The 23055-nt window shown below is 38.1% G+C and overlaps 3 protein-coding genes across 3 annotated transcripts; 2 read left to right on the forward strand and 1 right to left on the reverse strand.

Moving 5' to 3' along the window:
- Window positions 1-2419: 2419 nt before the first annotated feature.
- LOC132697722 (bifunctional 3'-phosphoadenosine 5'-phosphosulfate synthase) lies at window positions 2420-7135 on the forward strand. Its single transcript, XM_060663311.1, has 4 exons — window positions 2420-3396; window positions 3757-4024; window positions 4074-4670; window positions 5499-7135. Exons 1-4 carry the CDS (start codon window positions 2611-2613, stop codon window positions 5723-5725), a joined length of 1878 nt encoding a protein of 625 aa, XP_060519294.1. The 5' UTR covers window positions 2420-2610; the 3' UTR covers window positions 5726-7135.
- On the reverse strand, window positions 6020-20635 carry LOC132697721 (putative ATP-dependent RNA helicase TDRD12). Its single transcript, XM_060663310.1, has 15 exons — window positions 20211-20635; window positions 19690-20149; window positions 18085-18236; window positions 17708-17993; window positions 17532-17648; window positions 16826-17342; window positions 14076-14457; window positions 13352-13721; window positions 12950-13293; window positions 12728-12859; window positions 12187-12676; window positions 11651-12128; window positions 9695-10302; window positions 9298-9589; window positions 6020-7540 (listed from the first exon to the last, which is right to left on the reverse strand). Exons 1-15 carry the CDS (start codon window positions 20376-20378, stop codon window positions 7207-7209), a joined length of 5130 nt encoding a protein of 1709 aa, XP_060519293.1. The 5' UTR covers window positions 20379-20635; the 3' UTR covers window positions 6020-7206.
- Window positions 20636-21653: 1018 nt separating this feature from the next.
- Window positions 21654-22420, forward strand: LOC132698662 (DNA-directed RNA polymerase III subunit RPC8). Its single transcript, XM_060664855.1, has 5 exons — window positions 21654-21682; window positions 21748-21778; window positions 21832-22015; window positions 22062-22321; window positions 22382-22420. The coding sequence occupies exons 1-5, from the start codon at window positions 21654-21656 to the stop codon at window positions 22418-22420; spliced, it is 543 nt and encodes a 180-aa protein (XP_060520838.1).
- Window positions 22421-23055: the final 635 nt, after the last annotated feature.

Genomic DNA, 23055 nt, shown 5'->3' on the forward strand with positions numbered 1-23055 from the left:
CTTCAGATAAATGAGCAAAGTTTCAAATCAGTTGCGTATAAAATTTTATACTGATTACATAATATTCCGCAAAGACTCACGTTTGTTGAAGTGGGGGGACACATTAAGTTGGCCCCTTCATAAAAGTTGCATTTTATTTTAAAATGTGCGAAAAATTTCGTTTTAGTTGCACAATATTGTGCAAAATGTGCAGATTATTTTGATATTGTTTATGGTGACTTCGAATGACGGGAAAGGTGACGGTGCCCATTAAAAATAATATATTTGATTGAAATCTGGTTTTCCTGATTCGCAGGACTGGTCTCGCTATAGTGGATTAATGGATAGATGGAAAACCCTTTTATTGCTAATATTTAGAAATCTACAGCTTTTTTAAATGAGCAAAGTCGTTCGGGTTGAAAAAAGTGACTTAAAGATTGTTTAATTAACATTTTTAAAGTTTGTTTTTGATTACCTTGTATTTATTTATTTTTAAAATATTAACACGAACCACTAAAGAAAATCAATCTCCAATATATATAAAAATCTTTTAAAGGTTTTTAGTCAGAGAAATTGGTAGATATAATAGACATGCCAAACGTTAGACATAATAAACAATATAAACAATGCCGGTTGCAGTTATTTCCCATTAGTATTAACGTGTACGACAAAAAAACCGCCTCATTTTAAATAATATTCGCCTCATAAAATCTATGTTGCCTGCATTACCGAAATCGTCACATTTCGATAGTTGCAGTTCACTGCCAATAAGAGTTTTAATGAACGAAACAAACAAAAACTGTCCCGTTCCCGTTAATGTTGATTTGCCAGGACCTACCAATCAGAGTTACTGTTTTATTTTCGATTTAATTGGCGAAAAAGGAGAATAAGTGGATTCACGCAGGAGATCATATTAAAATTGGATTTAAATTTAATTTAACATTTTACTGTCAAACTCTTTCTTTGTGACATTCTAATTAATTCTAATCTATACTTTTGTCTCACTATATTTTAATTAAGTATTGAAATTAATGAACTTGAACAAAGCACAAATAAATTTTAGTGATAGAATTTATTTGGTTTTTACTTTAAATACTTAAAAAAAATAATTTAACAACAAGGGTGGTAAACGGCATTTGAGTCACAAGCGGAGCGAGTGACTTAAAAAGTTGGAATACTAAACCCGGAAATGTCCGAAGTGGTTCGGATCCGTGGGAAACGAAACTGACGTGGTAAAGTGACGCTTGCCGCACCCTAGATCGGAGTGTAATTAAGTATTTTACAAACGGGAGTAGAAAATAGTATATTATGCAACAAGTGCGATAAACGTCATTTGGCACAAGTTTATTTGACAGGAGCGGAGCGACGCGAGTGTTTAATAAACGAGTAAGTTAAAAAGATTACCAAAGGTGTTGCATACTATACCTTTTTTACGACCGTTAGTTTTTGGGTACATTGTGGTAAAATCCCGGAAATGTCCGAAGTGGCTCGGATTCATGGGAAACAAAACTGACGTGGTAAAGTGACGCTTGCCGCATGCTAGACCGGTGGGTAATTTGGAATTATACATGCATGCATTTATGAATTTACACAAGACCGGAGATTTTTCTTCTTCTTCGTTAGTGACAAACACTTGGGCAACATTACCATGACCATTCGCGTATTACCAATATCCATCGAGAAATTTTTTCTTTTGGTCACAGACCAACACGTAAAAATAAAAATATTTCCAACATTTGTTCTCAGCTTGCAAAAAGAACTTTGAACGACCAGAGAATTTATTATCTTAAATCGTCGATAAAAGAAACCCTGTAATCAGAGAGAAGTGGGGATATTCTGTAACCGTGTTCTCTGACTTTAATTCAACCTTTCATTTTTGGTCGAGTAACCTCAGCAATTTGGCTAAGAGGCATAAAAAAGAACCAGAGATTCCAAAGCTCCCGCAGGTATTTCGGCGGAGTTAGTAAGTTAGTTCGCCAAATCCATTTGATTTATTTCTATGCTTCATTCTGTGGTCGAACATTGCACGCGGCGGTTTAACCTACGTTCGCTCCCGACAGAATCCCTTGTATCCGTCCGCAAAAGTTTGATATCGGTTTCCACTGTGTGGATTTAGTGTTTTGAGTGTTCAGTGTATGTTTTAAAGTGATAATCGTCGTCGGCCCCGTCGGTTTTCCCTGTTCACGCCGCTATGGAGGCCGGATTGGCCCGGATGGTCCGGGGTGGAAGCGGGGGAAGTCGATTTTTTTTGGTATCAATCAAAATCGTTTTTTACTAGCCGAGCAAATTTTGGTTATATTTCTTCTTCGTACGTGTTGGTCATTGACCAAAAACGAAAATCCTCGACGGAAGTCGGTAATGGGCAAATGGCCATAGTGGTCTTGCCCAACTGTTTGTAAAGAGCGAAGGAGAGAGAGAGAGAGAGTATTTCTATGCTTTATCCTTTAACGAGATTGGCTAAACGAAACTGACGTCAGAGAAAATTAAACAATATATAAAAATAACAGTACAGATGATTCGTTTAGTCGTACCAGTCGTACTTAGCTTTTTAGATATCTTAGCTTAGTTAGGTAGTTTGCCAATTAGATTGATATTTGGGCTGAAAAATACTTGGAGGTCCAACCAGCTACAATGTCTGTGGAACACATAAGCAAGAAACAAAAAACGAGCCTGCAGGTAGCAACGAACGTGATAGAACAGAAACACCACATCACTCGATCGAAAAGAGGCCAAGTCGTAGGACAGTTACGCGGATTTAGACCATGTACGGTGTGGTTCACTGGTTTGTCAGGCGCTGGTAAAACAGCCATATCCTTTGAGCTTGAAGCCTATTTAGTTCTGCACGGAATACCAGCTTATAGTTTAGACGGCGATAATTTGAGAACGGGCCTGAATAAGGATCTCGGCTTTACAAAACAGGATCGAGAAGAGAACATCCGCAGGGTAGCTGAAGTGGCCAAATTATTCGCTGACGCAGGCCAGATATGTCTATGTAGCTTTGTGTCGCCCTTTGCTGCCGACAGGGAGCTTGCTAGAAAAATCCATGAAGAAAATGATCTCCCTTTCTTTGAAGTGTTTGTTGACACACCTCTGGACGTATGCGAGAGGCGTGACACCAAGGGGTTGTATCAGAAAGCAAGGCAGGGCAAAATAAAGGGTTTCACTGGTATTGACCAACCATATGAAGCCCCACAAAACCCTGATCTGGTTGTGAAGACTGTTAATTACAGTGTGAGAGAGTCTACCACAAAAGTGGTTGAAATGCTAAGGGAAAACAGGATAATACCAATGTTACAGCAGTCTGATGATAGAGTGCCAGAGTTATTTGTTCCAGCTGCAAGGGTTAAAAGTTTAGAGGAAGAGGCTCTATCTTTACCATCACTTAACATTCAAATTCTGGACCTGCAATGGCTACAGGTAAAATTATCAATTCTGTTATGCAATTTTAAAGTTTTTAATGTGGCATCTCTGATCAAATATGAGATAACAATTTCTTAATATTATAACTGTGTAAATATGGAGTGACTATTAACCTAGTTTAATGCCTAAAAAGTGTTTAATCACTGTTTGGCAACTTTTGATATTGTTTTTGATGACCTAACACTGATTATTTTTTGATTTACAGCAATTGTAAAATTGTATTACACAAAAACAGGTCATTCTAAAATGTTATCGTATATTGCCTGTAATATGACAAATTACTTACCTTGAGAACAAAACAAACAAAAACAATTCATGAATTCATGTTAGGCTTGTTGAAAGGCAGCTTTTTCTTAGATTCTGAGCGAAGGATGGGCCTATCCCTTGCGAGGGTTTATGCGGGAAGACCAATTATTACAGACCCTACATTTCAATTGCCTAATTAATGATGGCAACTTGGTGAATCAAAGCATTCCAATAGTCTTGCCGATTTCCACCCAAGACAAGGATCGCCTTCTAAATTCTTCATCGCTTGCTCTTTTCCACAATGGCGTTTGTTACGCGGTTTTACGAAATCCGGAGTTTTACTACCACAGAAAAGAGGAACGGGCAGCCAGGCAATTCGGTAAGTGACTACCCATGAAAAATCAGTTTCGTCTTATTTGGTAACACAGGTACCACCAATGAGAACCACCCTTACGTCCGCATGATCTATGAAAGCGGAGACTGGCTGGTGGGAGGAGACTTGGAAGTGTTGCGCAGAGTTAGGTGGAATGACGGCCTAGATCAGTATCGGTTAACCCCCAACGAATTAAAGGAAAATTTCAAGAAGATGGACGCGGATGTGGTGTTTGCTTTCCAGCTGCGCAACCCTATTCATAATGGGCACGCGTTGCTGATGACAGACACCAAGAGGCAACTCCAAGAGAGGGGATACAAAAAACCAGTGTTACTCCTGCATCCGTTAGGTGGTTGGATCAAGGACGACGACGTCCCATTACCGGTTCGAATTGATCAACACAGAGCCGTGCTAGAAGAAAATTTGCTGGACAAAACATCGACTGTGTTGGCCATTTTCCCCAGTCCCATGATGTACGCAGGTCCGACAGAAGTCCAATGGCACGCCAAAGCTCGAATGAACGCGGGGGCTCACTTTTACATAGTTGGTAGGGATCCTGCGGGTATGGCGCACCCCGAGGGCAAAAACGCAACCCCCGACGGCAACTTGTTTGACGGGACACATGGAGGCCGCGTCCTGAAGATGGCTCCCGGTAAGAAATTTGAAACTGTTTCACAGTGGTCATATTTTACGCAAACATGGCAGAAAGTATAATACTATAACCAACCAATTAAAACCAAATTAAAGTGCCATCTCCAATGAAGATTGGCATAAATTATGGCAAATTCTTCTCTATTTTGTGCTTTTCTTAGTAATGTGTGTGAGTCCAGTCTCGGATGTTCTTCAGACAAATGCATTGTCGACGTGCGGGGTCGCGTTTTCCTTCGATCTTACCTTCCACTATGAGTGGAAGGAAATTCTATTTATTATATCTCATAAGATGACCGAGATACCTTGTTCTTCTTTTCTTTATTGTATCTAGAAGCTGCTCACGTTCCTTGTTCACTCGATGTAGAAGTCCCAAATTTAAAACGTGATGAGTACATGGTATCCTTCACATTCTGCGATACACCCACATCTCAAACACTTCCAGCTTATTCATTGTGCTTACTTTTAATGTCCACGACTCTACACCATAAAGAAATGTGGAGTGAACATAGCATCTGACAAAGTTATGACTTGTGTGAATGCTTAGACTGTTGTTAAAATTAATGATGATGATATCCCGGAAAAAATATCCATCATTCATTTTAATGTGGAAATAGGAAATAGGTATCTACTTCAAAGCAGGTCAATTTTTCTATCTTAATGCAATTTTATTAGGAAATTTCCTTAATGATTCTCTTTATATTTAACTTTAAATATATTAAGTGCCACTTTTGTATGCAACATGTATAAAATTAAATTTAGGGTGATTGCTATGTTTTTTTGTAAATCCCACTACTCCGCACTCGACTAAATTGCATTGTAACATTTTCAGGATTAAGCAGTTTGGAAATTATCCCCTTCCGTGTGGCCGCCTATGACAAACGGAACAAGCAGATGACGTTCTACGATCCTGCAAGGAATGAGGACTTTGAATTTATATCCGGCACGAAGATGAGGACGCTGGCGAAAAATGGGGAAAATCCACCGTCGGGGTTTATGGCGCCCAAGGCGTGGGAGGTTTTGGCCGATTATTACCGGTCGTTGGCCAAAAAACAGTGATAGCTTTGAACCTCCAAGAGGAAAATCGAGAATTAACAGAAGTATTAATGGTAAAACCAAGCATTTAGAAAAATATTTTTACTACTTATTAGTCGCTAATTTATTGAATGTTATGTTGCTCAAATTGCCGGGGAAGAACACTAGTCATAAGCGGAAAAACAGAGGCTTTAATTTTGAATCAAATCAAGCACTGGCAAACCAATGTAAAAAAAAGCTAAGTTTTCATGGAGCGCACTATGTCCTTTCAATATCTTCTTTTTTAGTACGGTTGGGGTCGCTTTGTTAATTAACACGTTATTGTTATTGTATAGGTATATTTCTTTAATCCATTTTCTGTTTTGTTTTAAATATATTTTATTCATTGTATTTGTGGAGGTTTTGCTTAATTTTCCAAAGAGTTTCGCAAACTTAAGTTACTTATTTAAAATTAATTTATTTAATACTTATTACTACTTACAAAAATATCCTATCAACATTCGATCTGTTATCGAATTACATTGACAAGACTTTAGTCCACACTTACTGGCCATATGGTGTTAAGTAAATGGTACATACATGGAAAACGCTCAAGTATCATTTCATAAGCTGTTTACACATAGAGAGAACTTTATTTGAACTAAATTACTATTCAATTACCTTGGAACTTAAGCAGATCAACGAGGAAAACTATAAACAGCGAACGTTACGTTTGACCTATTCGGTTATTACATACATATATTTAAATCATTTCTTTGTTATATTTGGACGAAATTATATTTATTAAATTAAATAAACAGTTATTTAAAACGCAACAGCGGTTTCGAGCTGCTTAGTTTGAATAAACTACACTTGTCTTGAGCAAACATTACATGATGGGTAGCAGCTAGAAAGATGTCTTCGAAGGGCAGAAAACTAAACACCGAATAGTACATTTGACCTACCCCGCAGGGGCGCAATTTTTGTTTAAAAAATTGTCAAACAGGCCACATTAGCACCACCATAATAGAAGCTAATGGGATTGTTTAAAAAAACTGATGGATTTATGTATAGTATGGAGCAAATAAACTTTTTAATCATTTTCTAGTCATTTTGTTTCTAAAAAGGTTAAGTTTGTCCAGGAGAGGCATAAAATAATCAAAATTTCAACAAACAATAATAAAGAAACATTTTTTTAATAAAACTTTTGGATTTCTGCGTCGATTTTTGTTGATTCCAACTAGCTAGCGTTTGGCCAGTCATCCTGTTGGCTTCTTCGGAGCTTGACTGAAACAGTTAAGCTAGTTTGACTCAACAAAAACCGACGCAGGAGGAATCCAGAAGTTTTATAAAAAGTATTACAGTAGCCTGTGGAAGCTTCTTTGAAAAATTAATAACGAAACAATTCAAAAAAGTGGTCGCAGAAATCTCTTAAAATCCAAAGAAAAACTAAAATCAAAATACGGACCTGATTCGTTGACTGAACACCAAAATATATCTACATAAAACAATAAAAACTATCACTCTTAGTCGAGTTCTGCTATGTCTTCGTCATACTCGCTACCGCGATCCGAACAATAGTAAACCAAGTCGTTGTCGTCCTCATCTTTGTCGTCGTCACTGATCGGCAACTCCAAAAATCTCCTCTTCTTCTCGTCGTCAACATTCAAAGTATCGATGTCGAAATGGATATTCCTAAATCTGTTTTTTGAGTATAGCAAACGGGGCCACGTTGCATCGTCCTTGTGTTTGGCCAGTGTCACTTTGACTACTGCCCCTAGCGCACTGTGTTGAAAAGTCTTCTTCACACGATCAAACAGTATCAAATTCAGGAGATATTTCTTGCCCGCCTTGTACGTACTGTCGAAAAATGTTCAAATTTATTTTAGGTTACCGTCGATTGATCTGGTAGTCTTACAACCGACTTAACCTGGTAAATATAATCGGTACATTTGAACTACTTTTGTATAGATGGCGATACGATTTCCGCGTTTGATAATACACATGAACTGCCGACTATTACTGTACCATTGGCGATGCCAAAGACACGTGCGGCCAGCGTGTGAATTTGAAGAAGCAGGTATGGTTCATCGATATAAGAAAGTGACCAATTGCTTTGATTGGGATTATCCAAGAGTGGTCATTAACATACAATGCAACAAGATTATTACCTAAAGTTTCGGAATTTAAATTCAGATAAAATTGCGGTCCGTAATAGAAAATAATTTTATACTCACCTGTGTTTAATATTCTTTGGTTTGGTATACTACTTAGTTTAAGTTTATTAGTAATCGTTCTTATTTCGTGTGTAATGCAGCGTGCGTTGAATCGTGTGCGAATTATGCAAAATATGTGCGAGTCTAGTGTATCTCAGGAGATGCTCCCTCCCAAACGTAGAAAACACTATTCTCTTAAGACTAAGAAAGTTATAATCAATGTTTATTTGACTATCATTGAACCTGGTGCCAGCAAGCAAGCATCTTTAGAAGAAACGGCCACATTTGCGAAAATTCCAACATCAACTGTATGGAAAATTGTAAATAATCCCATTTCAGCCAGGAAAAAAAGAAGCGATGCTGATATTTTCTCGAGTGTAGATGAAAGTGATCAAGATATAATACGGCGTAAAATTTACCAGCTATACGAGGAACAAAGCATGCGTACATTAGATATCTTAATTAGGAGGCTTGAAAAAGATGAAACCGGTATTAAATGTGGCAGAACTACCTTATGAAAGTGTATACACATGGGTTTTAGATTTAAAAAAATTGACAAAAGGCAAGTTTTAATGGAATCTTTTAGAATTCGGAAATGGCCACTGGAATATCTAGAAAAAATTAGGATTTACAGAGAACAACAAAGGCCAATTATTTATTTAGATGAAACACTTATGATACCCCGAAAAAGGGTTGGGTTGACTCAACTGGTAAGTGTAAAACAAACGCGCCATCAAAAAGAGGTAAAAGAATGCATGCTGGCTCTAAAGATCCAAAACTACATGTATAATAACGACATTTATTTTCACGAAGATTATACTAAAAAGCAATTAATTGAGGTTCTACACTGAAATCTGACATTCGTCGTAACAATGTTTTTCCCTGTGTTAACTCCAATGTCCTCAAACTTATAGAAACCGAAGTTTTTAACATCCCTCCACAAAGTTGGGCAAATTCTGTTAAACATAGAGAAAAAGCAGAACAATCGTATATCCATATTGCAAATAATATAGAACAAATAATAATTAGAACAGGCGATAATAGCGATAGTGATACAGATATATTATGTGAATAATTTCAAGTAATTTAAGTAGGTAATAAAAATAACTTGTAATTTTATTTTAGATTTAAACATAAATAAATAAATATTGTTTAGTATCTTTCCTAACAAGACCCCAAATAATTAAATTCTAAGCAAAGTACGGACCTGTTCGGCCATATTTCATTCTTACAGCTCGCCCGGGTCTTTCCTTAATTCATATCAGTTAGTAGTCACTTTCTTATATCTATGAACAGACTTTATCGCGTAAAAAATTTTTGATCAAACCGGCCGAAGTTACGATTTTTCGTTCGTTTGTAATTAAAAGTTTGGTGGTAGCGGCGTCTCTGACCAAAACTTACCAAAAATTAAATACCCTTCCTTGACTGACGCTGACCGTGTAGTCCGAAACGTCCGGAATTTGGATCGTCAACCTTACGAAAGAATCGGTCTGGGACCAGAGGCAATCGGGCGTGAGGTAATCCACTTCCGGTGCGGCTTTAATCACGGGCAACTGTCTGGCGCCGTCCTCTACTTTTTTGGGCCCCGCTTCGTTTCGCTCGCTTGTCAAAAAGTCATTGTCGGTGCAAAACTGGCCAAAGTCTATTATGAAAACCTCCAAGTCGTCGCCCAAATTGAAATTCTCAAGAGTCTCTGAAACAACAAATCTGGGTATTGTGCGCAACTTGCGGACGTCGGTGCGACTATTAAACCAAAAAGTCGGAGCGTTCCTGGGGAGAACCAGGTTAAAAATCTCACCTTCGTTTTCTCGTCCGTCCTCGATCCAGTCGTCGCTGTCGTGGTCCGACTCGTTCCCCGACGACGGTTCGGAAACGGCGAAATCCTCAATCGCGCCGTTGATCGGCACGCCGTAACCGCAATCGACCAGCAAATTGTTGAGCAGGTGACGCTTGTTAAACCCGTCCTTCAATATCACCGAATAACATTTCTGGCCGGCGAGGTCGCCGTTGTCCGATTCGGACACGGTCTTAACGTAGAGCGTCCTGAAGACATCCGTGCCGGGCTCGAAGCCGAGCTCGTAAAGTAAATCGGTCGCGGCGTTGTCCCACTTCTCGTCCACAGGTCTGACGCCGAACATTTTGCACTGAATCGTCTGGAAAGGCAGCCTCTCGAGCAACACGTCCGACAGATGCTTCAGCTCGCTCAGCTCCGTCACCGTTTCGTCGCCGTAATCGCCGAAAAAACACAACGCGTGGTCTCCGTCGATATTTCGGACGATCGCGCGCGAATAATTGCCGCTGTGATCATCTTTCGCCAAGTAACATTTTCCGACTTCGATTTTTTCGGGGACCGGGTAAAACGGCTTTCGGATTTCCTGCTGTATATCCTTCTCCAACTGCGATAAGCTGAAACGCCGGAATGAAAGCCGTCATAGTAGTCATAAAAGGTAGCAAGATCCCCTCTCCCATTGTTTGTCTTAGCCACGCCCGCATGGCCCCTAGACTAAGGTGACCGATTTTGGCGGGACAGTGCCGATTTTTCACAATTTGTCTCGCGTCCCGCGATGTTTTTCAAAAGTCCCGATTTTTACAATTAAATGAAATTTTATAATTATAAAAATCATTGTTTTGCGTTCTAAGAATCCTACGGGCTACGACGAGTAACATATTGTTTTTGCTACACAGTTACATTGTATTTGCCTCTCAGATGATACACTTCGTGTCCATACTGCGTGCTAACAAGCTAATTAAACAAATAAATATTACAAATCTGCTATTTATCATAGAAAATTGAGGTAAGTAATTAATTTATACATTTCATAAAGACATAAATTCCGTTAAACTTATGATTGATTACAACAAGTATATCACTGACCTTAACCTTAACATAAATATTAACATACCAAATAGTACCTATCATTTTGCCGCACCCTGTATTTTAAGTCAATCAAACTACACTAGAACGCTTTGTTATATTTATAAATTGTACTTATGTTAAAAATAAAAAATATTACGATTTTATTTTTATTCTGTACGAAAATTTTTGTTGACACCCCCTCCCGCCCTCCTAAAAATCTGGTCACCTTACCCTATATTTAGGTTACAAACATAGTGAAGCGATGAGATTCGAGACTAGCGGCGTATTCCATAGTAGAGCGACACATTTTGGGACATTTTAAGGATTCAAAACCAAAAAATAATAAAGTTGCCAAAATTTGTATGAATAGTGAACATAAAATGCTTCTATCCGGTGTTTTACTGCTAATTTTGGTTCTTATAAATTATACTCAGTTCAAAGACCTAAAAAACATCGTGATAGATTTTGTAATAATTTTTAATAAAGCCTTCTGGACACGACTAAAATTACGGCAGACAGTTAAATTTTAACTACACTTTGAGAACACCAATATGCTGGAGAAGACATTAAAGTTTGAGTCCTATTGCTTCAAGCCCCGCACTCACCTCACCTGCTACAGGCCAACGAGGTTATAATTAATTTTAGCACGACTACGTTGCTTCTGCTTCCCCCGTCCATCGGACAGACTTGCTCAATGTCTCCGACATCACTAGGGCGCAGATTTCTTATCAAACAAGGGGGAAATTTAAAGCGATTTTACAAAATTTCGAATTCGAATAGTGCTGGATTCTTCCGGCACTATGTGTTCAATTTTTTCGCAATAAAAAAAAAGCACGCCCAGATTAGCGAGGCTCCGCGGTGAAACATTAAAAAACTGAAATAAAATAAACCACTCACGACTTGTGGAATTTCTTGAGCTTGACGTAGAACTCGTCGGGGGAAATGGCCGAACTGAATGTTACCTCGTTCACTCGCTGGGTATCCAAAAATGCCCACCGAGGTGTCGGCTGTTCGGCGACCTTCCTTACAACCTTTCTCCTCTTAATTTCGTAGTCGGGCAGCGATATGTCCGCTTGCTTGCACAATTCGTACAATCGTCTCAGGACTTGGTCGTCGCGTCGAACCAAACCGCCACGCAGCAGCTCTCTGGATAATTGGAACCCCATCGTCGGCAGAGATTTGTCAAATAGTTCCCTTTCTTCCACCACGTCTTCCAGCCAAAGGTTGTGCCCGAGCTGAAGTTGAATATCGGCTCGGAAAACCATGTCGCAGCACCTGTGCTCGTCCATCATGTGTTTTAGGGTGGTGAACGCCTTCGACGAAAATCCAGAATCGTGGTGGGGCGGCACGAAGTTTCCGAGGTACACTTCATGAACTAAAACAGGAGGATTGCTTAGAGAAAACGGTTCCGATTCTAACAAACCTCTACCGACTTTGGGACGGTATATTCATCAATTCTGCAGACAGCTGGAATAATTTGGCAACGTCGACTTTTATTTTTGTCCCTTTGTCGACCAAAACGACATTTGCGGAGTCTGCTTCCACATTTAGTAGTCGACACCTACCCGAAACATCTTCGTCCGCGTACATATACATTTGGCCAGTGATGGGCGTTTTCACGCATCTATCTCTAGGACATGCAGCCAATTGGTTCAAAATTTCCTGTTCTCGATCTCTCATTTTACCGACGCTGTTACCGTTGGTATCGAAACTTTCCAGGATTTTGATTGCGCACGTCGTTACATCCCATACGTCTGCGATTGTGAACTTAATCGACCCGTTCTGCGGTAAATGATCGTCGACATCGACCGTTTTATCCGCTAGATGGCGGTACTTGCACCGGAAATTGGCGCAGGTGCCGAAAATCTTGATCTGCGCGCACAGTTCGGCCTGTTTACTGCGCTCTTCCGCCAACTTTACGGCCTGAAACGTAACGGTTAGTATCGAAGTAAAAGAATAACGCGAGAGACTCACGTCCAAATACGAGCGCAAATTCGACCCCAGCTGGTCCCACAGTAACGAGGAACGCATAAAAGCGCCAAACTTTGACATGCGCGATTCGCATTGCTCGTCGATCAGCACCACGCTGCGTATAGATATATTGTTCTGAAATTCAATTGCGCGGCTTTAAAATGTTTGGAAGTCACGCGCGAGGCAAAAATAAAAGGCTCGGGCTTAGTTTAATATGGGACTTACCGATTTCATCTTCAAAGGTGACGCACAATTATCGAGTAAACAACTGAACCTCCTGACGTATTGAGACCAAGTCTGCGGTAGGGAGTAGTGAATCAGTAGAGCGACGTTGGTAATGGCGAACATCGTATTGAAAGTGTAGTCGGAACAAATGAGCACGTGATACGAGCCAGGTCGGGCATTGTTCCACACCTCTTCGAGATACATCGCGTCTTCGCGCTTAACGTCGTCCTTTATAGGGGTCGCGTCGATGCCTTTCAACATTAAAACATTATAAACCTCTTCTACTTCCTCCGGTTGGCAGACGACGAGCGACCTTACGATTTTGTGGTCGTTTTTTAACAATTCTGGAAAAATAAACAGTGGTACATTTGAACTACCTGACGCCCAACGCCGCGATCGTACGTTTCAATTCCTGCTCCTTGCACGCGGAATTCAAAAACTTGATGGTGTAAACCATTTTGCCATACAGCGCCGCCTCCATGTAATTGGTGATGCACACCAGAGGCGGTATGTTTAGCCGCTTCAACAGTTTCTCTATAGGAACCGTCCAGTGTTCTGAACAAACGACAAGCTGAACCGATTTGGGACAAGAACGGTGGGTCAGCATTTTGTCGCAGAGGGAAAGGAAACCGTTGACGAGAAGTTCATGATTCTTCAAAAGCACACCGGCGTCGTCGAAAACTAAATGGCACAATCGCTTGAAGTTGATCGCGCGCGACGTCAACAAGTTATTTAGCACCGACGGCATGGTTACCAACATATCGATGTTGCTCTAATAAAAAATTATTTACATAATATCTAAAATAAGTCATTAATGAAATGCGGAAAACCCAGCAACCAATATGAACAAAAGCTTAACTCCTTCCCGTTTAATTAGTGCAGCCGAGTGCATTCCTAGTTTCTCATGCTATCATGTACAGCATTATCAAAATGACATCTAATTTATATGTCAACATATAATTTGTATGTAATTATATATAAAGGTATAAAATAACCAGCGGATCTACATCCATTAACCCCACAAAAATAAAATTACACAATGGTTGGTGTGTCAAAAAACGATTTTCTCACCGTACCACGGGGATGGACTTAAACCTTCATTTATGTTAGTTAGCGACAAACTAACCAAATTGGCGTGTCCGGGATATGTTATAAGGCTGAGTTTGTGCTTGGTCCCTTTAAGGAGAACCTTGGCCAGATCGTGAACCTCTTCGCACTTCTTCGATTCGTTACATAATATCAAAACGATGGGGCCGCCGCCCATCTGGTCCAGTTGGCTGTAGCGGTCTCTCTCCAACACAAACGAGCACATAACCGGCAAATAAGCCATCGTCTTGCCCGACTTTCGATCTCCAATCAAAAATACGTGCTGATTGCGGGTGATGGCTGGACATGCGTGCATCTGGATACCCTTGGTGGCACGGTACCCGAGATTTGACAAAGTGGCGTATATTTTGTTATGCAGAAAAATCTGGGATATGCGTTCAGCAGGACTCGGTATAGATTCGCTGCAATGTGTATAGGGTGAGCCGATTATCTTGGGACCCTACCTTGTCTCAGAAACTATAGGGAATGGCACGAAAAATTAAATACAAAAGTTAATGGGGGTATTACAAACCTTCAATTTATTTTAATGTTGTATATGCAGGGTGTTTCATTTTTCGTGGGCAAGTATCAACATTCTTATTTTAAATGGAACGCTTGGTATATTACTTCATTTTTGAATTCTATACAAAATTCTAGACATACTTTATGTATAATATCCTATACCTAAGTCTAACCGTTTCTGACATTTTAAATTTTTTATGTGGAAAATGACGTTTGCAAGACGTAAAATATCTGTCAATTTCTTCATTCGGAAGTATTTATTGTTTCAGTTCTGTAAGTTTGGTTGTAGACAAAGGACTCAAATAACGGATTTCATAAGAAATTTCGAAACATAATAATACAGGGTACGCGAAAAATAAGATTAAAAATGAAATTAAAAAAATTGTCAAAAAAGACTTTTTTTAATGGAAACTACCTATTTTTATAATCTTGTCATATTTAGTATCAAAAATTAAGGAAATTTCATATAAAGTTGCATATGCCTAATATTTTTACTTTTTGAAATGTTTCTTCTTAAACATTTGTCTATCACAACTAATATGCTGTTGCCATATAAGTTCAATTAGTGGCTATGACAGCGTTTAAACAAAACAAGTGCTAGAAGGCTACTTGTGTATTATGTTTACCACAGAGGAAAAGATGTTAGAAAGTTACATATCGAACAATAAAAACCGGACCCTGGCTCTTAGAAGATTATATTAGAAAATTTCCATTAAGGAGGCGCCCCGAAGAAAAGATCTTCGACAGGATTTATTTTCAATAATGAAGAGCACCTTAATATTTTGTTGCATTTTGCAGAGACCCCTGAAGATTTAACCCGAAATGCGTTTTTTGATGTCAAAAGAACAACGCTTCGAACCTGCCTTTAAATAAACAACTGGAAGCCCTATAAATTCTGTCCAGTGCAGAAATTAGTTCAACAGGATTACAACGTCATATTAGATTGCAATAATCTTATGCAGAGACACTTTTCAAAAAGTATAAATGCTAATATTATTTGGACAGATGAGTCCATATTTACAACTTCAATTAAAATTTTTAATCAGAAAAATACCAATTACTGGAAAAACAAGAATTATAAAAAACATATAGAAGTTACAAGTTCAAGAGGGACTTCTGTCAAAGTATGGTGCGCCGTTTGGAGGTTCAGAATAATAGTTCCACGATTTTTTGATCAGAATGTAAATTCCCAACGCTACTGAGAGCTTTTAAATATTAATTTTTTCCAATTTAATTTTTTAAATTTAATTTGGCTAGCAGGATGACGCTCCTAATCATAGAAGTCAAGAAATTAGCACCTATTTAAATGCACACTATAGAGAATGGATTGAGGAGAATGGTAGTTACGCCCGGTCTCCAAGGAGCAACGACTTCACTAACCTAGATTTTTTTCTATGGGGTACACTTAAATATTTAGTTTATAAACACAATCCGTCAATTGCCGAGGAACTTAAACGTCGGATAAAAGAAGGTATCGGATATTTAAACTGAAGCTGCCATGATGTATTTAAAAACCCTTTATTCTGTTTGTATTGTGTTGACTTCTTCAGAGCTTGACTAAAACTGGAACAGTTTCAGTCAAGCTCTGAAGGAGCCAACAGGACAATTGGCGAAACGTCAGCAATTTCGACTAAGCAAAAACCGACGCAGGAGGAATCCAGAAGTTTTGTAAAAAGCATTACAGCAGCCTGTTGAAGTTTCTTTGAAAAATTAACCTCAATTAACTGTTGTATTTAACTTTTGGCTCCATCCCCTATAGTTTCTGAGATAAAGGAGTGTCACAAGATAAACGACCCTAAACAAGTGTACAATCATTTGGTTAAAACCATTTTTTGAAGAAAACCGCTTAATTTTTGAAGGTATTATTATTATTTATTTATTATATTAAGTGGCGTGACCATGCGAATGATTTTAAAACAAGCAGTGTATACAAAATGAAGCAGGTAAAAATAAATTTTTTTTCTTTGACCTCTTTCAAAAAACACAGTATTTTTTTAATGAAAAAAAAAGAACACATACAAAAATCAGCTAAAAGACTTAAGATAAGAGATTAAGTTTGTACTATACGAACTTTTCGCCTTAAAATCGAACAAGGAATCGTCGTTCCTACTTCTTCAAATCCCGTATTGACGTAATTTGTAGTGTTTTGATAAGAAAGGGAAAGCTATTTCCTCAACCTTATTATAATAGTTTTATAGGGAAATTTTTTGTTTCCCTTTATGGCCCTTTTATTTATTATTTTCGTGAAAAGATTCGCGGAGAACTCACCCATGAACCAACTTCTTCCGCGACGCATGGCGCTGCATCTGGGACATTTTAGAAAATTCCACTGACAATATTCCGCTTTCCTCTACCAATTCCTTGTCCGCAGGTTTGAGCAACAACGGCGGTTTGATAATCGGCACCAACTCAGACAATTGCTTCTTGCATTTGGAATCCGAGAATGTTATAGAACTATCCCAATCGTCGTCCTCGTAACGTATGTTACAATCTTTACAATTGCAACTCGTCGCGAAATTAGCAAAATGAAGTGGAGGCCTGTCCGCTGGCGGATCTTCACTCTTGGCGGTGTCAGTCTCAGTATTAGTTGAAATGCTTTGATTCTCCGCCACACTGTTGGTACTCGAAATGGTAGGCGTGCGAATCACCTTGGAGACCTTCTTTTTTGTTTTAAGGTTCCTCTCAGAACCGGCGGGCATAAGATTAATATTTGGGGGAAGTTTCCTCTTACCCGCCGTTTTTTCAATACATACCACCGGGGAATCGACCTGTTTCCAAGTTGCACCTGCAACAATTACACTAAAAATTTATTTACAATTCTACATAGCCGTAGAACCGAACAAATAAAACGATATCTCAACAAAAACCATGTTTTATTATAACCATAAATAAAAAATCAAAATACATTTTCTGTAAATAGTGCTAATAATAGGAACTGGTAAGCAGAGCTGTGACAACTCTCAATTCAACATACCTTCTTTGCTTTTGTTTTTTCTTAGCTCTGCAAGTTTCCTAAGCGTTTCGACAGTTTTTGGCGGACCTTTTCGTGAAAAAGTCGATGGTGCAAATGAACTATTTTCAGAATCACTGCCTAAAACATCGAAACAACATTTATATGACCGCCACAAATCGTTTAGAGTGCTCCTTTACCGTTACTCTTCATTTTTCTGAGGCTTTCCAATATTTTGCGTACTTGGCTCATATTCGAAAATCGTTCTTCAGGAGGAAGGTTACTGTGATTTTTTTCTTCAACACCCAACTTTCTTTCCTTAAATACATCTTTGCGCTTCTGTAACAAGCTTGCGATTATATTTTCAGAGGAGGAAAAAGACGAATTCGCCTGCTCATTCTCAGACATCGTTTCGTTGCTAGATGCATTAGAGCTATTACTGCTATCAAGGTTTATGTTTCTTCTCCTACCGTTAAGCAGAGGTTTCTAAAACATTGGTTTTGTTGTTCGACTTCCACCAACATGACATTGAAGGTTTGTGAATGTTATGGACTGCTTAAGATATATAAGTAGTTACCCCAACATTAAAATCCATGTCTTCATACTTTAAATCTTCACTGCATTTGATTTTGGAAGTTGTTTTGTTAGATATAGTGTTTTGCCTCCTGCAAATCTGGTGAATTGTACTCAAATAAGTCTTTTTATACAAATGAATGTCCTTTTTTATCTCTACAAAAAGAAATTAGAATTACAACCTGTCGGTTGTCTGATGTCTAAAATCAGAATTATACGCATTTGTTATCACCTCTTTTTTTTATATTTGGATAAAACGGATGTAGGATTTTTATTCACTTTTTATCGAGGAGTAAACCGTTGATGGCAATTGGTGTAAAAGATGAGAAAATACTGCGCCAATAGTGGCAATTCTGTGGCAAATAAGAATAGAAATTATGATTATACTAAAAATAATACTACAATAGTGTGGCAGTCACATATAATATACAATATAAGAATTATTGGCAAATCAGAGGCAATAGGCAAAAACAATAAATAGCAATAATGCAATAATTCTTCACAGAATTGGCTAACATCGGCAATATCCAGAGTGTTAGCGGTATTCCGACTATTTCCTTTCGGGATGTGTGTTACGGTAGAAGTACCTATAACTAAGGACTCAACCCTATATAACGGTAGATATTACGAAGCATATTGCATTTTGAAGCGTTTAAAATGAGCACGACAAACTTAATAGTTATGACATCTATTTCATCAATTACAATAACAGTATTTTTTATTTTTCTTTTTTCTGTATGCATTAATAGCATAGCCTTAATTTGATTATCGTGAATCCTACTACAAATATTCAACACCAAGTGTGTTCTAATGAAGAACACGACAACCTCGTCCAAGTGCACTTACATTAGTATATTATGCAACAAGTGCTGTAAACGACATTTGGGTCGCGAGTTCATTTGGCAGAAGGGGACAGCGTGTTTAATAAAGGAGTTACTTAAAAAGTTTACCCAATGTGCTGCATACTATACATTTTCTACGACAGTTATTTAGTTTTTGGGCACATTTTTGCAAAACAATACGAATACATTCACTGGCATGAAAAATCAGAATTCAAGCCGTGTGGTAAAATTTCCAAAAACATCCGATTGCTCCCAAATCCGTGCGGTAATATCCCGGAAATGTATACTCTAGTCTGTAATAGTATATTATGCAACAAGTGCGGTAAACGGCATTTGACTCACGAGTTTTTAATAAACAAGTGAGTTAAAAAGTTTAACGAAGGTGTTGCGTGCTATACTTTTTCTACGACCCGTTAATTTTTGGGTACACTTTCGCAAAACAACATTCACTGACATGACAGTCAGAATTAACAAACGTCAAAATTCAAAGCCTGGGAAATATCTCTAACAACATCCTATTGCTCCCAAATTTGTGCGGTAAAATCCCAGAAATGTCCGAAGTGGCTCGAATTCATGGGAAACGAAACTGACGTGGTAAAGTGGCGCTCCCTACACGCTAGATTGCTAGGTAATTTCGTATTTTACAGACGGATCCGAGCCACTTCTGACATTTCCGGGATTTTACCGCATTCGTGAAAAATACCACTGTTAATAAGTTTTTGGCAACCTGCATGATGTCACTACTAATGGGTATCATTCTACTATACCTTCAAAAACTTTGTCATCCTTTATCATAAGTTTCTTGTTACACAATTCCTCTGACAAAGACAAAACCTGATAGTCTTTGTAAATCAAAAGATCGCCAAACAATACACCATTTTGTTCACCTATCATTTCGAAAGTAAATTTTGTATAGTCTCTAAATAATTCCATTGAATAATCATAAGAGGCTTGTGAAGGAATGGCTGTAGCAACATTCTTAATTGAACCCGTTACTCCTAATTTAAGAACATCCTTTAGGTAGCAAATACCCTGCAGGCAAATTTGTTTTGATTGCGGTGAAATATCCTGAAGGTCCCTGGGCAGTTTATAAACTATGTCAACCTCAATTAATTTTCCATAATCTATTAACCAGCAAAAATAGCGATGCCCGTCAGAATTAGCAGAACAGAAAACTTTTTCAATACTAGCTCTAACCAACTTCTTGTCCAATGTAATTCCCACAATCTAGAAACAAAAATATCGGAAATACAGACAGACATATTTTAATCGATATATTTGTAATTACCTCATCAGTTTCAAAAATACCATTAGAATTCAGATTTACTTTCTGCAAGAGGCTAGAAATGTTGTTCAAAATATTGAGCCTGTCCAGAGAATTCTCAGTCACCCAAAATAAATGAGGATTTATGAACGTCGTAATGTTAACATCCATTGTGTTGGTCAGTAAATTCATTATATTTTTTAAGAAATACGAATTATTTTTTTAAATTCATTTTCGGTATAACTGAAAAAAAACCCCGCGCATCGAACAGAAACAAGACTAAAAAAAATCAAAAAATAGTTTTTCTTCTTTACTTCTAATGGCCAAAATTGCATAAGGTCACTCGGCCAGCTTACACAATTTTTCCCATTATTCAGATATCCCAAAGAATGCCTTCTTAAGAGAAGGGTCTGGACCAATCCATCATCCTCCAGGTTTATTGTTTTTTACGTATACAAAAACGGCTAGGTTCTTTTTCTTCTTTTATTTTCATTGACCATCATTGCCAAGATTAGTTGGCCAGTTTACTGCAATAGTTCAACTTTGACGAGAGTAAGGTTAGCGATGTCGGGCACAGACCGAGCCAAACACCCATAGGATGCTTCGGTTGGCAACTCAACTTGCCGGAGATTGTGGGTTCGATTCCCTTGTGCAGTGAAAATTATTAAAAAAATTGTTTCCTCGGACGCCGGAAAATTGGTGGAGATCTAATTAATTTACTCAATAAAATTAAAAAAAAATAAAACATGGCGCAACCTGGACTCCAAAAAAAATTTACTCCCTCGCTATCGCTCCATCCGGGTACCTACGTGAATAGCAAAACCGGAAAAACCACACGAAACAAATACTATAAACACAACCCACAACTAACTTTTAAAATTTAATTTGTAGCGATAAACAAAAGTTTAAACTGATTATAACGGATTCTGCCGGGAGCCAACAAAGGATACACTGTTTATCTTCACGTTCCTAACAAAACCTATTTTTAAACAGATTTTAATAATCACAGAAATGTTCTTCTTTTTGTTCCCTAATTAAATGGCCAAGGGTCATTGTCCACTACTCATACGTTCATGTAAGGGCAAGATTGCGAAGTCATTCCCGTGATCATTGAACTTATATGTCGCTTTCCATAGGCTTGGCTTAGCTGGCAAAAGGCAACTCTTGGATATTAAGGAAATTAAATTAAGATTAAGGAAATGCGAAGGAATAGTCGAATGTTTTGTATTTTGTCATTCCTTCCACAAAAAAGAGAACATTCCTAAAGAAAACCTCCCAAAAGAAGTTGTAAGCGGTTAATATACAGAGGATAAAAAGGAAGACAAACAGTCTACGACACATGTAATGAGTTGGAATCCTCTGTTTAGCTGGAACCATGAAAAGAAGGAGAGAGACGCAATTAACCCAACATTATTTTTAAATCGAACTAGTAATTTTACGTTTTTAATCATGTTTATTTTGTCTGAAATGAAAAATGTAACGAGAATACCCCCAGAGTTATTTAATATTAAATTAAACGACGCAATAGCTGGCGAACTTAACAAAAAACTGGCTAATAAAGTGGCGAACTTAACAAAAAACTGGCTAATAAAGTATGAGTATGATGAGTGTTCCAAGGTTGATGTTATCATTTGGTTTGCTATAGGTTGTTCTAAACGTGGGTCTTTGCATTGCTTTGTTCGACATTACAAGCCTCAAGGAGTCATTTATAATTCCAAGCGACGGAGCTTCCCACACAGTAGTGCATTTTCGATACATCGTATTTAGACCGTTTATGGAAGAAATTTTAGTAGGAAAAATTCGAACTTGCAGCGAGGAAGGCGTTCACGGTAAGTCTGTACAAATTTTAAGCGGGATGTTGAGAACGAATTGTAGTTACCCTCGGATTTTTTGATGATATTTTAATACCCCCAAACGCCTTGCAACATCCTGCAAAGTTTAACGAAACTGAACAGGCTTGGGTGTGGGAGTACGACATGGGCGACGGAAATAAACACGATTTGTTTATGGACGCGGGGGAGAATATCCGATTTAGGGTTACCGCGGAAACTTTTATGGAGACGTGTCCGACTGGACCATCCACTGCTCAGGACTCGCAGGAGAATTTGGATGGTAAAGTGCCATACAAATTGATTGTGAGTGTGGAATGAGTTATTATATATACCTGTATGTTAATATTGGGTTTTGGATTTCAGGGGAGTATAAATGAGCCTGGTCGGTTAGGGATTGAATAAAAAAACTGTATTATAAAATATTTATTTTATTGGCAAAGTATTTTTTATTTACAGTCTAAAATAAAACGGTATTAATTTGTCATAAGCCCGTCTATACAGCGATAATTCAACATTGTAAATTTAGTCAACTGTTTGGCATGAAATTTGTGGTTAAACAAACTAAAGTTTTATAAATAAGTTTATTGTGTAAACCTTCGATATGTCCCGCTCTTGCTTGTTGATTTCCAAGAACTTTTAAGCACAGGTGGGACCCCATATCAGCATCCCAATTTTATGTTGTTATGTTTCTTTAAGCATTCCTGGCGCAGATTTCTTACAGTTTTATTTTTTTTTTTTGCCATTGCTATTAAGAATGACAAATGATATTGTGTCAAGCTATGTTTTATCCTTTCCTGAAGGCTTATAATTAAATCATATGCCTTGCTGGGGCGCGTCTATGCTTTAAGGTCTCAGTTTTTCCCCACAACTTAACTTCATACTGTGCCCCTTAATATTAAGAACTAATATACAGCAAATTGACATTTGACATTAATTGGTATTTGAGAAAACAATAGTAATGTGAGGTTCGGTCGAAATAAAAGAAAGGGGGAACAGGTTGGTACACAGACATGGAAAATTAAAATATAGCAGCTCTC

The sequence above is a fragment of the Cylas formicarius genome, unplaced genomic scaffold (assembly GCF_029955315.1).
Source record: "Cylas formicarius isolate icCylForm1 unplaced genomic scaffold, icCylForm1.1 PGA_scaffold_2__14_contigs__length_35257938, whole genome shotgun sequence".
Classification (NCBI taxonomy): Eukaryota; Metazoa; Arthropoda; class Insecta; order Coleoptera; family Brentidae; genus Cylas; species Cylas formicarius.